A 15,837-nucleotide genomic window follows, 5' to 3' on the forward strand; every position below is an offset into this window, starting at 1 on the left:
TTGAGTGTATTTCAGTGTAACCTAAATAATAAATACTGGAGTGGTTTCTCTTCGTTGTATCAATTTTGTTATGGTGCATGAAATAACTTTATTGATGACAATTTCCCCCTGGGGATCAATAAAGTTACCTTCAATCAAATTGTGCATAAAGTAAAACAATCAAACAGGAATGTGATGAGATCCGATGAGGTCAACATTACTTTTATTAGAAAGGTTAGTGAAAAAGTAGCTATATCAGGCAAGACAAATAAAACTGTTGCAGCATTCAACTCTTAGTAATTCTGTCAACATCACATGTTCTACTCCATTACTGCCATTTCAATTTCTCCTTTTGACAGCTCAATTTATTTTGACAGTCAATTACAAATGGTTTTCATACCAAAAAAATATTGTTACGCTCCCACTTAAATGTTTAAAATGAATACTGTAATATTTTGGTCAAAAAGTAAAGTGATCGGTCTCACCTGCATAGAAGTCCATTTCTGTTTTGTAGTCAGTCATCTACTAAAAAGCACTCGTAAACTTTCCCCCTCTTGGAATGTGTTCATAACACTAATATCATTGTTAATTGCTAAAAAAAAACTTTACTAATACCACTATCAGCTATACGGTATCTACATACAGTATAACAGAACATCCACATATTTATAGATCCAAATTTGTTTTAGATTAGTCTGATTTAAGACAACATGAACAACACAACTCCTCTTCCATCTATGACTTAAGACATGGAAGGACATTCTCACTTTGACTTTTTAATCAATTGTACTTTGCAGTAGAATGGTAGAACCCACCTGATTATTGTGTTCACCATTCTGTTTTACTGCATATACACCTGGGCTTTCTCCAATAGATGGGAGTTTAGGACAAGCCAAGAAATGACTGGTCAAATCAGAGTCCTCTCAGAAAATCCAAAACAAAATCCTGTGCTTTGAATTAGGTAGTCCTCTGATTGGTTTAAGGTGATCCAATCACTGACAACTTGGTTTTGAATAATGCTTCTCATTACAGACATAGGCTCAAACAGTTTCAATAAGGAGAAATTCCAGACTGATACGTGAAGTTGAATATAATGGTGAACACAGCGATTAGGCTGGTTCTACCAGTCTAACTTTACAGAGCATCCCGAAAAACATACAGTTTAAATCAACGCAAGTCTCTCTTCTGCCAATTAAGGTATGTGGTTCTGCCATAATTGAAGGTGATCTTGTGAAATGATTATTAAAGCTGGTTGCTTGATAAGGTACTGATTGGACTCAGAAGAGCAGGTTGACATCCATGTCCTCTGCAGAGAGGGAAAATGGAAAATCACAAAAGATTACATCTTTACAAGAGTTTACAATATAGGGTTATACTATCAAACATGTGTGAAAGCACATGACCATGGTCCTTCTGTAAGCTACAGTAACGCAGCATTCATTCCTTCACTCCCATCTAACTACTACAACTATCACAACGTTGGCAACATCATGTCAAGCCTCATTCTTTGGTCATTGAATTGCCTTCACTTTGTATAAGACTGCACACTCTTACCATCCTTGATGCCGAAGCAGTGGGCCCACTCCCTGAAGGACACCTGTTTGTCTTTGTCTGCGTCACACTCCTGGAAGAAGCGGGAGGTACAATGCTCCATGGGGACCAACGGGACCCTCAGGGGGGCCAGCTCAGAGTGGGACAGGAACCTGGATAGGAACACCAGTGTCATTTTCATAAGCCTATGCAATGGAAAACGTTTTGAAACATTTTGGAACAGAAAACTAAAATAAGCGTCTCCCATTCTTCAAGTAGAGCTTCCCCGTTTCACTCTGTTTTATTCAATTGGGGGTTGAGTATGGGGAGTCTGACCCAAAACTAGAAACAATTCACACACAGTCTGAACTAGATTTACCCAAATGGACTAATTCCAGGAATATCCCAGCCGTGCTTCCACTTTTGTTTCCCGCTCTATGGGCCTTTAAGGTAAACTCAAATGTGAAAGGTTCAGTTAAACTGATTCTTAATCACATATTAGATTCAGACCCACCATGTATCTGATTCACAAGTAATCTGAATCAGATTCACCAACATTACAATGAGAGCAATAATCAGAATGTCTTGTGAAGGTGAACAGCTACAAGTGAAGCTATTCACTCTTGAATCATATCAAAGACATATAACAACACTTCTTCAATATTATTTATGACTGTATCACTACTTGCTGATTTGACTGCAGATATGACATCATCCATGATGTCATACTGGCCTACTGCACTAGGCGTGTAACTTTTTACAGAAGCTCATAAGCATTTCAATGAAAACTTGGCGTAAGCAAGAGCAAGAGGTTCTTTTTCATTTTCATTTTTTTATTGCAACAACAACAACAAAATAATTTTTCTCCTGGAATACTGTACCTGTCAGAAGGGTGCTGGTCCATCTGAGCGAACTGCCAGTGCACGGGATAGATGTACATGTTGTAGTTCTTCTCGAAGTCCTGGGCCAGCAACTCAATGGGGTGGTCGCCGGCATGGAGGCGCCTCTCACTCTCGTGGATCTTTCTCACCTGGGAGATTATTTATGGTCACACATGAATAATAAAATTGTATTGGATTGAATATGAACGTGTGCTAACAAGATCGCAGTTTGAAAATCAATTGTGAGGCACTGGTGATTTTTGGGCTTTGAGATATACACTATTAATCCCTAAGAATGCAGTTCATTAAAACTTCATAAAGCGCCTTTATATGAATATGAATTATTTGGAAAATATAAATAATGGAACTATCAATGAACTACTTCTAACCCCTTTATAGATGGTATGTCTAAATGTAATGTTTTACCCTCGTATTTTAAGCATAAATTTAAGGGTGTCCATACAAGGTTTCTTTTTTTCTCAGATATATATTTACTCACTCTGATGCGTTGCTTGGGGGTGAGGAAGCCAGGGGACATGGAGTCATGTTCATAGAGCTGCAGCAAGACGTTCTTCAGCCAGTCGCGCATACGCAGAGGAAACTGGACCAGTTCGCCATTCATACACGGGGCTATGACTAACAGAGAGAGCAAGGTAGTGAAAGAAAGAGAGAGAGTGAGAAAGAGAAAGAGAGGAAGGGGGAGAGGCAAAGTAAGATGAGACAATTAAATAGAGAGTGAGAAACAGACAAGAATGAGAAAGAAAAATGAAAGGGAGAGGAAGAAATGGAGAGAAAAAAAGTATTATACTGTAGTTATTTCAGATTAGATACTGTATTGGTCAGAAACTGTAGAGGTGGTCTGACTATAGCTGTCTTACATTTGCAGGGTCCAGTGTAGTCCAGGTGAAGTCTATGGCCTCTCTTGCTGCCTTCCAGTTTGCACTTGGTGGCAAAGAGCTCACAGGATGTGTCGTAGGTGACATTGTTAGTTCCACATACCTGCATGAAAGATACATTACTTCATGTGTTGTGGATTTAACAAATGAAATGCTTCAGCTAAAGATATTGTAGTGATCCTGCTCTTGGTAAGAAACTAAGCATCACAGAGTTCCAATAAAGTTAACTCAATTCAGACTGAGGCTAGTGCACCTGTCTTGGACACAGGGGCCTGCAGATACAATTCTAGCCAAAACCAACAGCTCCCCAACGTTGTTAGAATATAATGTCAGGGTTGTACCTACCATTGCCAGATTCTTGGCATATTTCCTTCAAGTTTCCTCGAACTACAGATGTAGGATCAGAAGACGTATCCAAATCCTAACTTTTACAGCAGCATAGTTCTGTGGTACCGATCTTATCAATTTCTATTGTCCACAGTTCCTGTCCATAATAGCAACTCTTCCCAAATGTGTTTAAAGGAATTCCTTTCGTATTGTTTATGTTTATTGGACAGGATAGAAAGAAAGGAAGGAGTAGAGAGAGAAAGTGCTAGAGTAGTGGGTCAGATTCAACCCATAGTGCATATGATCCAGAACTCTGAACCCCCCCCCCCCAGGCCACCCCAATGACCACTGTTCATACTCACATGATCATAGTCAGTGACACTCTGTGGGCAGGCAGAAGGCTCCTGACACACGCACATAGGCTTCTTCTCCTCGATGAGTTTGCAGGTCTTTCCACGTTTACAACGGAAGTTCTCACAAGGGTCTAAAAGAGATTTTTTTTGTTGTCTAAACACACTCATGCCCTAGAATTTGATATCAGTGGAACATCGATGTGATAACACTATTGTTTCTTTTCTGCTAGATTCACTAAGTTATTGCATGTTCATGTGTTATTAATGTTTTAATCAAGTCTTAATCATGATGAACAAGTATGTACTTTCCAGTGGTTATAGATGTCAATGGAAACACCAGCACTACCACCACAGCCATTACCCCCTGCATTCCATTGCCATTTGAGTTTGCACAGTGCTCGAATTCAACATGAGCTCTCTCATTGAACCCTTAATCCAGCGGAGGCGGGGGGGGGGGTTGTTTTGGTAGCAGCGGTGAATTGGAGTGGCACTATTCTTCTGGGAGTGTTAGTGAAAGGGCCCAGTCAGCAGATTCCTAGTGTGTGTGTGTGTGTGTGTGTGTGTGTGTGTGTGTGTGTGTGTGTGTGTGTGTGTGTGTATGTGTGTGTGTGTGTGTGTGTGTGTGTGTGCGTGCGTGCGTAGGTGCGTGCCTTGCTGACATTGACACTTACCGGCAGCGGAGGCTTGGTGTCTGTATAGGCTGGCCGCCAAAGAGGGCCTGGCGCTGGGGTAGAGGTCCACTGTCGCCCTGATCTGGACCGGGTTCATTCCCACCAGAGGAGCCTGGGTAGGAAACAGAAGATGAAATCACAATAGAGGTCAACAAACCGCCCACAGATGTTAATAGATAAGATGTGGGCTGCATTTTAAATGACACCCTATTTCCCATACTGTATACACTAATTTTGGGAAGCTCTGACAATAGAGTAGATCCATCCATGGACCATCGGTTGAATTTCAAATAGGTCACTCACAGAAAAGGGCCTAGCTTTATATAGGGGTTACATGGTTCAATGTAGGTTGAGGTTTTAGGATGACATTGCATTATAGCTAATGGGCGATGTGTGATGAGTTTTACCCATTTCCCGGCTCTTCTCCGCTTGGGCTTGTAGACAGCATTGTCAGTGGTGCGGTAGTACTCCTTCTCCCCCTCATCCCCCTGGTGGTCTGGGACTCCTTCTCCTGGCGGGGCCTCATCCCTCTGTGGGGGGTGCTTCCTCACCCTTTGGTTCTTCCTCTGCTTCGTAGCTTTGCCTAGGGTGTGACTGGCGCTCTCGTTTATGTTCTGCTGCTCCTTCTCTTCTCCCCCTTCTACAGAAAGATGTGTCCCATCAAGATCCAGACTGTTCTTTGTCTCTTGGAGTTCAGCGTCTGTGTCTCCGTCTTTTTTATTGTTCCCCTTTTCTTGGGAATTGTCCTTGGAACCTTTCTGCTGGTCCTTGCTTCCCTCGGGGAGTTTGTACTGGCCGAGCACTTCCTGGCTCTCAGAGGCCTCGGCTTCTTGTATGTCCTGCTGGGACTCATAGTCATCAGTGGCAGTGGGGATTTCATCTTCCTTGCTAACTTGTTCTTCTTTCTCCTCCACCTTTGCCTCCTCTTCCTTCTTTAAGAGGAGCTGGGCGTCTTCGGCAAGGGATTTCCCTTCCTCAAGCTCGGTTTCCAGGGGCTGTGTGTTGTCATTGTCGCCTGCGTAGTCCAGATCCTCTGGAATCTCCGGCTCGGTGTTGCTGTACGTCTCTTCGACTTCAGCCTCTTGCTTTACTCCTCCGTCCCCGACCACAGGTTCCGCCTCTTCCTCTCCTTTCTCCTCATCCTCATCTGACTCCTCCTCATCTGCCATCGCCTCCACCTTTTCTGCCTCTTTCTCTGCCTCCACATCCATCTCCTCCTCCCCATCTATCACCTCCTCATCCTCCTCCTCCTTTTCCAAGTCTCCCTCCGCTTCTTCTCCCTCCTCCTCTTCAGACTGTGTCTCCTCAGACTCGATCTTTCCCTCCTCCTCTTCTTCCTCCTCCTCCTCTTCCACCTCGTCTTCCTCTGACTCCCCCTGGAGGAGGTCCACCAGTGCCTTATCGCTCAGCAGGACAGGGGTGCTCCTCTCACCACTGTCAGACACCTCGAACACCCCTTCCTCATTGGAGGGACCCATATTAACATTAGCATTGTCCTCGTAGCTCATGTCCTCGTCTTCCTGATCCTGACTGCTAGACTCAAAGTTCATGAAAGTCGGCAAGACCTCCCCCTCATTGGCCACATCTGGAACAATGTCCTTTAGCAGGAAGGGAAGTGTAAAAAGTCAGTACAACTAAAAATTAAACGTTTCTGGAAAATCTTTTGTAAATATAACAAAAGATATAGCCTCTAGACAAACTTTTGTCATAAATGAAATAATAATATAATAATGAAAGGTAAAGTTTCTGGGGAATCCTTGTCAATGTTCCGTTTTTATAGAGATTTATTTAAAATACAGGAGTTGGATGCACTTTACCTTCTCTTTAGCTGTGTGCGAGGACTTGGATAAAGCTTGATGTTTGTCATGAGGTTTGCCTTTGACCTTGGGAATAGCAAAGAATTATTGATAAAATATCATTAGACTTGTGGTTATTCATTTATTTTATTTAAAAAGCTGTTTCAAAAAGCAAGAGTGGATTTATTAGTACTTACAGACACAGCAAATGCTGAGGTCAATAGGCAAAGGAACAGTAAATGGGTCTTCATACCTATAATGACATCAAATTCAATGGCATATGTTATTTATTAGTATTTATACTTGAGTATAAAGTTTAAAGGACCAGTGCAGGCAAATAACTTTTTTCCCTCGTTTTGTATCATATTGAATACCATGCTCAAACTTGTGTACTTTTAATAGACTGACGTTATCGAGATATCAAAGTGTCACCAACAAAAACTTAAACAGCAGGCCGGGTGATCATTTTTCACATGCAAATAACCATTTTTCTGGAAGTGCTCAAGGCATGCCATTCCATGACAGCAGTATTTCTTTTTCAACAATGTTTTGAAGCAATGGGCCTTATCAGTCCTCCTTGACAACAAAAATGTAAACAACAGAGTAGGCTAATAAGTCCTTCGTTTGTGGCTTATGTTCAGGTAAAACTATTTATCTAATCAATATTTCCAAGTCATATGCTTGAAGATAAAGGGTATTTAATCAACTGAAATTACCAGAAATCTGACAGATTTTGTTTTTTAATATAAAGATAAAGCCTAATCGTATAATTATCTATTGAAGTAGAAAGCAATGGGTAAGAAACATATCTAGCCCATAAAGTAAATTGCAACATACATTTATGGCCATCTAAACTCTAACATTGGCTGACCCTGTTCAATTGGTAATATTACTTTGTGTCTTCTAATAATGTCTCTTAATAGGAAAGTAATCAGATTATGTTACTGAGTTTGGGTAATCCAAATGTTGAGTTATGTTACTGACACACTTTTGGACAGGTAATTAGTAACTTTAATGGATTACATTTAGAAAGTACCCTACCAAACCATGTCAGCTCAACACAACTATGGAGAATTGAAATCCCGCCCCAAGCCGGCACCAATGGACACCAACTGAAATGGCCCATGGCAGACCACCCAGACCTCCACCCGCACGGTAGTCTTGGCATTGTGGACACCTTCTCCTTTCCCAGCTGTAAGCACTTGTGGGCTACACTGGGAGCCGAAACATCCAAGCTATAAAAACTCACAAACGTGTGTGATGATGCCCAACTTCCGCAGCGCAAATATCCCCTACAGTCAATCCTTTAAATAATGCCCAAGATGCTGCCAGGCCCATGGTCGAGTGGGCGCGTACACCGCTAAGTAACCCTTATCACTTGCTGCTGCATGCCAGGGAGAAAACCTCCACAAGTCAGTAGGAGAGACGCTGCTCAGAGAGCGCCCTGCTACGAGCTGGATTACCTGAACAGAAAAAATCTGGTAACATAACCAGATATCTCGGATCCACTCAAAGGGCATGCATAAAGCTAGTACTGGACACAGAGCATGAAATCTCTGTTGCTCTTCACAAGCAAAAGGAGGAGGTGAAAAGGGAAAATAGCTCAAAGGCTAAAGACGTGTAGGTCATGACCATGAAGGCCGCATTTGGACACAGCGTCACCTTAGAGTCGCCAGGGGTGAACTGAGTACAGGAACCATGTACGGATAATGTGTGGAGGCCCCCAACACATTTAGCCCAAGCCCAAGCCATGAGCAGAGAGCTCTTGTAGGAGAGGATCTTCAGATCCCCCAACTCCAGAGGCTCAAAGGGGGCACAAGGCCTTCAAAACCAGAGCTAAATCCCATGTGGGCACAATAGGTACATTAGTGTCCAAGATCACTGGTGAGCAATAGTTCCCAACGGGGCACTCAGGTCCCTCAGCGAGAAGAACAGACAACACTGCAAGTTTTCTTGCGATGTGTAAAGATCTAGGTCGGCCCTGCCAAACCTCTCCCATATCTGGGCAACCACCCAGGGGTGTAGCCTCCACTAAACAGCCCAACAAACATGGGTGGAGGCGCCTGAAACCTCAGAAGCTCCAGGTAATTGATATGTTGGGTACTCTGTCCCACCGTCCATACCCCCAAATCGAGTAGCCCCACACTTGGGGGGACACGTCTGTCATGACCAACAGAATAACACCTGTCCCATGAGCACCCCTTGCGACAGTACCGGAGGGTCTCCCCACTGGGCCAGTGCCATCAGGCCTGTCGGGGAAATTGATGCATCCAAGAGAGTGGAAAGGCAGCATCAATAATAATCCCAGGGCCCTGCATTAAAGACCAACATTTGTTGAAGAAAATTGTGATAAATAAAAAAATATACCAGTTTCATTTAAGGACCAAAAAATTGGCAGCTGTGCCATACATATTGCAAAATAAACTCAACAAAAAAAAGAAACGTCCTCTGACTGTCAACTGCGTTTATTTTAAGCAAACTTAACATGTGTAAATACTTGTATGAACATATCAAGATTCAACAACTGAAACATAAACTGAAGTTCCACAGACATGTGACTAACAGAAATGGAATAATGTGTTCCTGAACAAATAGGGGGTCAAAATAAAAAGTAACAGTCAGTATCTGGTGTGGCCAACAGCTGCATTAAGTACTGCAGTGCATCTCCTCCTCATGAACTGCAACACATTTGCAAGTTCTTGCTGTGAGATGTTACCCCATGCTTCCACCAAGGCACCTGCAAGTTCCTGGACATTTCTGGGGGAATGGCCCTAGCCCTCACCCTCCGATCCAACAGGTCCAAGACGTGCTCAATGGGATTGAGATCCGGGCTCTTCGCTGGCCGTGGCAGAACACTGACATACCTGTCTTTCAGGAAATCACAAACAGAAAGAGCAGTATGGATGTTGGCATTGTCATGCTGGAGGGTCATGTCAGGATGAGCCTGCAGGAAGGGTAACACATGAGGGAGGAACATTTCTTCCCTGTAATGGCACAGCGTTGAGATTGCAGGCAGAGACAACAAGCTCAGTCTGATGATGCTGTAACACACACACATGACGGACCCTCCACCTCCAAATCGATCCCGCTCCAGAGTACAGGCCTCGGTGTAATGCTCATTCCTTCGACGATAAACGCGAATCCGACCATCACCCCTGGTGAGACAAAACCGCGACTCGTCAGTGAAGAACACTTTTTGCCAGTCCTGTCTCGTCCAGTGACGGTGAGTTTGTGCCCATAGGCAACGTTGTTGTCGGTGATCTCTGGTGAGGACCTGCCTTACAAACAGGCCCACAAGCCCTCAGTCCAGCCTCTCTCAGCCTATTGCGGACAGTCTGAGCACTGATGGAGGGATTGTGCGTTCCTGGTGTAACTTGGGCAGTTGTTGTTGCCATCCTGTACCTGTCCCGCAGGGTGTGATGTTCAGATGTACCGATCCTGTGCAGGTGTTGTTAAATGTGGTCTGCCATTGCGAAGACTATCAGTTATTCATCCTGACTCCCTGTAGCGCTGTCTTAGACTTCTCACAGTACAGACATTGCAATTTATTGCCCTGGCCACATCTGCAGTCCTCCTTGCAGCATGCCTAATGCACATTCACACAGATGAGCAGGGACCCTGGCCATCTTTCTTTTGAAAAAGTTTAGTTGGGAAGAGATTTTCACGGTTTTTGGTTAGGGTAGGTTTTAATAGTTACAGTGGGTACAACATCTCCTATACACTTCCTGATAAACTCAGTCACCGTATCTGTGTATTCGTCAATGTTATTCTCAGAGGCTACCCGGAACATATCCCAGTCTGTGTGATCAAAACAATCTTGAAGCATGGAATCTGATTGGTCAGAACAGCATTGAATAGTCCTTACCACAGGTACTTCTTTTTTGAGTTTCTGCCTATAGGAAGGGAAGAGCAAAATGGAGTCGTGACTTGCCAAAGGGAGGGCAGGGGAGGGTCTTGTAGGCATTTCGAAGCTGAGTAGCAGTGGTGTAATGTTTTCTCAGAGCGAGTGCTACAGTCAATCTGTTGGTAGAACTTCGGTAGCGTTTTCCACAGATTTGCTTTGTTAAAATCCCCAGCTACAATAAATATGGCCTCGTGATATGTGGTTTCCAGTTTGCAAAAAGTCCAGTAAAGTTCTTTGAGTGCCGTCGTGGTATCGGCTTGAGGGGGAATATACACGGCTGTGATTATAACCGAAGAGAATTCTCTTGGGAGATAATATGTTCGGCATTTCATTGTGAGGTATTCTAGGTCGGGTGAACAAAAGGCCTTGAGTTTCTGTATGTTATCACAATCACATCAGGAGTAGTTAATCATGAAACATAAACCCCCTCCTTTCTTCTTCCCGGAGAGTTCTTTATTCTTGTCTGCGCGATATACTGAGAACCCAGCTGGCTGTATGGACAAAGACAGTATATCCCGAGAGAGCCATGTTTCTGTGAAACAAAGTATGTTACTCTGGAAAGAGATTCTCGCCCTGAGCTCGGCTACTTTATTATCCAGAGACTGAACATTAGCGTGAAATATACTCAAAAGCGGTGGATGGTGTGTACGCATCCTGAGTCGGACTAGAAGTCCACTCCAAATATCTCTTCTCCGCTAGCTGTGTTTTGGATCAGCCTCTGGAATCAGTTCAATTGCCCTGAGGGGTACGAACAAAGGATCCAATTTGGGTAAGTCGTATTCCCGGTTGTAATACTGGTGAGTTACTAGTGGTTTACTTCTTTAGTTCTTTCCAGCTGAATGTAGTAACACAAAAAATGTCCTGGGCTAATTAATGTAAGAAATAACACACACCTGTATCCTGACGTCACTGTTCACATGATCCAGGGCAACACATGCGCAACATTGGTCGGAGCAGGCAGTGAGTCTCCCGTAAAGTGCCATCTGAGGGGGCATTAATGCCCTCTCGTGGACAGGGATGGACTGGTTCTATTTCCACCACTCTCAACAGCCGCTTAGCCGGCAGGGCTCCACCTGTCTCCTTTCGGGAAGTTTCTCCACCGTCAGCCCCGAGAGAGTCAGCTAAAGGTGACACTTTGCCACCACAGTAGCTCCAATACATTTCCTGAGCTGCAGAACGGTGCACCGGGACATGGGCAGAATGAAATCTGCACAAGAGCTCTGTGTGGGGCTACGTGGCAGTCAAAGCTGCATCCAACTCCGTCAGCAGCTCAGTCTGGTAGAACTGCATCATAGTTACGGACGAAGGGGAATGTGGCTTGGAGCGGGTTGTTGTCACTTCCTTGCCAAAATCCGTAAAAAGAGGCAGGTGGTGCTTGACAGCATAAATCACAGGGTGCAGGTACAGATTTATTCTGTGGTGGAGGAAGGTCACTTCTGTGGGGGAGGACAATCACAGGCGTGGGGAGGTGGCTGCCCCTGAATTAAGTCCTCCTCATCAACCAAGAACCCTGCTGAGCCCGCTGTCGTCATCCAAACCTGAGCCCAGTGAGTCACTGTGGGAGACCGATTCAGCCGGCTCACTATCGCCCTGCTGGGAGGCTAGTTCTGCTCTGACCACAGCCCCAAATTCCTCCCCACGTCCTGCAACTTGGCAGGTACCGACATCCAGCACAGGAAGGTCGCCAATGTTCTCAAGAATGCTACATGTCTATCCAAAGAGTTTGCATGCAGCCGCTGGCAATGCGGACACAAACTGATCGACCATGAAGGGACAGTTTAGATGGCACAAAGTCAGATAGTCTCATGTTCCAATAAAACATTTTTTGTAGAAGCATGAATTGTTCTTGCTCACATTGAGGTGAAGAGTGAAATCATTTAAGAATGAATTCGAGCCACAGTGTTATCACCTGTGGAAGGTGGGGCTTTCAGAAAGGCACGGATTTCATTAGCCTAGTCAGGCGTGATTTTAGTTCTTCACTCAAAGTCGCAAGAGTGAGTTGTGTTGTACCGAGAGTACCGACTGAAAGGGAACCCTTCCACTCAGACCACTCCCAAACAATCCTAGCAAAATTCTTGCTTGAGATATCGTTTTTTGCTTCTTTGTTTTGATATTGAGATAAAAACAGCTGTTTTGGGCCTTTAAAGCGGCAAAGTGTGATTAGTACATACATTTTTGTACTTTTATATTATTGTTATATACCCATTGATTCTTGAAGAACATAAGTTATTAATGCCTTGTTTAATTGTAGCACCCCATCAGAACCTAAAATATTATATTTTATATATCTCATGGATGGTCAGTCCTTGCAGGCCTTGCATCCATAGCTCTGTCTATCTTCCAGCTGTATCTACCAGCTGTTTAAAAAAATCAGTGGCAGGGTAAATGCTTTGTTATTGTCTGAACTGCAGATTGCCCCTTTAATTATGGGTATAAATGGGCCATTCAAATGATTTTATCATACTGTATATCAAAGACAGACATGAGGTTTGTCCACCTTGGTCTCTGATAAGGGCAATGACAATCCCTTATTATGCAATCGTTCAGAACCAATGGACAAACCATTTCCCCCAACTTTAGAACATTTCAATCTTGAGTCCCTTTAGGGCTCCTGAGTGGTGCAGCGGTCTAAGTCACTGCATCTCAGTGCTAGAGGTGTCACTACAGCCCCTGGTTCAAATCCAGGCTGTTGCACAACCGGCCATGATTGGGAGTACCATATGGTGGGGCGCAATTGGCCCAGCATTGTCTGGATTTGGCTGGGGTAGGCCGTCATTGTAAATAAGAATTTCTTCTTAAGTGACTTAGATTAAATACAAAACTAAAACACCCTCCCTCTCGGTTTCCATAGTGTGAAACTCTCCCTTCAGAGATGCACCCCTCTCTCAAAAAGTCACATTGAGAGTTCAGTGGACGCTAAAGCAAACAGCAGAAGCTACTAGACAGGAAAGAGAGTCGACTAAGTCCACAAACTTTTTGCCCCTGTGTTTGGAGACAATGCGGGGGGGGTGGGGGGGAGATATTGCATGCCAAAAATGATAAATCACTTGGAAGAGATTGAAACAGGATGATTCTGTTTTAGCCTAATGATATAAATATCATGTGAACGTTGTCTTTGTCGGTTTTACTAGCTACATAAATGAATGGGATTACTCTTTGGTCAAACTTTGTAACGTTTTTAAAAGTATGATTTTGTATTTTTTTTTACCCCAGTAATTTCATGAAACACTCTCTAAAGCATGCATGCTAATGTAAAATCTGAGTCATAGACGTCTAAAACGTCCATAACATCTAAAACAATCCTGCAGTAGCACCCTATGCAACACAATGGGGACAAAAAATACACATCTGAGCAGATTGATTTAGCAGTAAACAAAACACAAAATCACTCTTCTCATATATATCCACCACATCCCCAGTGTCAATTTCCTCAATAAGACAGATTTAGAGGGATTTGTTTTTGTGACGACAAAATGTGTCTTCAAGGAATTTAAAATGATAATTTCAAGTGGATGTAACTAAGAGAGAAGAAGAAAAAGTTATTACCTGATGTTGGCAGCTGCAAGGAGAGGTTTGAGACTGCGTCACACAGACGCAAACACACATACACACACAATGTACTATCTCACCCAAGAAAGTGCACACACTGTCTCTCGCACACTGACGCTTCGTCCAGCAACACACACACCACACCTCTCAGGGTCTTTTGTGCCTTCTGTGTCAAGGGAAACAGTGGACAGTGGACAGTGGACTACAGCAGAGGAGTCAGTCAACTGAGTATGGCCAAGCAGGGAAGCGAGAGAGAGAGAGCTTATTCAATCAAACACGTAATGCAGAAGTTTACGCACTAGCTCTTATTTCCTATGGTCAACTAAAATCCCCCAAACTGGTTTACAATCACAAGGATGGATGATACACTGATGCGTGAACCACAGGAGGCCGGTGGCACCTTAAAAAGGGGAGGATGGGCTCATAGTAATGTCTGGAACGGAATCAATGGAATGGTATTGGACACATCAAGCAGATGGTTGCCATGTGTTTGATACACTACATGACCAAATCTATGTGGACACCTGCTCGTCAAACATCTCATTCCAAAATAATGGGAAATAATATGGAGTTGGTCCCCCGTTTGCTGCTATAACAGCCTCCACTCTTCTGGGAAGGCTTTACACTAGATGTTGGAACATTGCTGTGGGGACTGGCTTCCATTCAGCCACAAGATCATTAGTGAGGTCGGGAACTGATGTTGGGCTATTAGGCCTGGCTCGCAGTCAGCGTTTGAATTAATCACAAAGGTGTTCGATGGAATCGTCTAGAATGTCACTGAATACTGTAGCCCCTCTGCCCAGGAGACAGCAAAAAAAAAAATATATATATATATATATACAATATACAGTTGAAGTCGGAGGTTTACATACACTTAGGTTGGAGTCATTAAAACTCATTTTTCAACCACTCCACAAGTTTCTTGTTAACAAACTATAGTATTGGTTAGGACAAGTAATTCTTCCAACAATTGTTTACAGACAGATTATTTCAATTACAATTCACTTTATCACAATTCCAGTGGGTCAGCAGTTTATATACACAAAGTTGACGGGGCCTTTAAACAGCTTGGAAAATTCCAGAAAATTATGTCATGGCTTTAGAAGCTTCCGATAGGCTGATTGACATAATTTGAGTCAATTAGAGGTGTACCTGTGGATGTATTTCAAGGCTTACCTTCAAACTCAGTACCTCTTTGCTTGACATCATGAGAAAATCCCAAGACCTCAGAAAAAAAATTGTAGACCTCCATTAGTCTGGTTCATCCCTGGGGGCAATTTCCAAACGCCTGAAGGTACCACGTTCATATGTACAAACAATAGTACGCACGTATAAACACGATGGGACCATGCAGCCATCATACCGCTCAGGAGGTCGACGCGTTTGTCTCCTAGAGATTAACGTACTTTAGTGCGAAAAGTGCAAATCAATCCCAAAACAACAGCATAGGACCTTGTGAAGATGCTGGAGGAAACGGGTACAAAAGTATCTATATCCACAGTAAAACTAGTCCTATATCGACACAACCTGAAAGGCCGTTCAGCAAGGACGAAGCCACTGCTACAATAAAAAAAGCCAGACTATGGTTTGCAATTACACATGAATACAAAGATCGTACTTTTTGGAGAATTGTCCTCTGGTCTGATGAAACAACAATAGAACTGTTTGGCCATAATGACCATCGTTATGTTTGGAGGAAAAAGGGGGAGGCTTGCAAGCCGAATAACACCATCCCGACCGTGAAGCACGGGGGTGGCATCATCATGTTGTGGGGGTGCTTTGCTGCGGGAGGGACTGGTGCACTTCACAAAATAGATGGCATCATGAGGCAGGGAAATTATGTGGATATATTGAAGCAACATCTCAAGACATCAGTTAGAAAGTTAAAGCTTGGTCGCAAATGGGTCTTCTAAATGGACAATGACCCCAAGCACACTTCCAAAGTTGTGGC

At 43.6% G+C, this 15,837-nt stretch overlaps 1 protein-coding gene across 1 annotated transcript; it reads right to left on the reverse strand.

The window, feature by feature from the left end:
• Positions 1 to 170: 170 nt before the first annotated feature.
• Positions 171 to 14,202, reverse strand: LOC109901049 (SPARC-like protein 1). Its single transcript, XM_020497037.2, has 11 exons — positions 13,884 to 14,202; positions 6,631 to 6,686; positions 6,455 to 6,520; positions 5,045 to 6,235; positions 4,638 to 4,749; positions 3,976 to 4,097; positions 3,269 to 3,389; positions 2,890 to 3,026; positions 2,391 to 2,539; positions 1,534 to 1,682; positions 171 to 1,285 (listed from the first exon to the last, which is right to left on the reverse strand). The coding sequence occupies exons 2-11, from the start codon at positions 6,682 to 6,684 to the stop codon at positions 1,257 to 1,259; spliced, it is 2,130 nt and encodes a 709-aa protein (XP_020352626.1). The 5' UTR covers positions 6,685 to 6,686; positions 13,884 to 14,202; the 3' UTR covers positions 171 to 1,256.
• Between the last annotated feature and the right edge of the window lie 1,635 nt (positions 14,203 to 15,837).

Source organism: Oncorhynchus kisutch, linkage group LG12 (assembly GCF_002021735.2).
Source record: "Oncorhynchus kisutch isolate 150728-3 linkage group LG12, Okis_V2, whole genome shotgun sequence".
Taxonomy (NCBI): domain Eukaryota; kingdom Metazoa; phylum Chordata; class Actinopteri; order Salmoniformes; family Salmonidae; genus Oncorhynchus; species Oncorhynchus kisutch.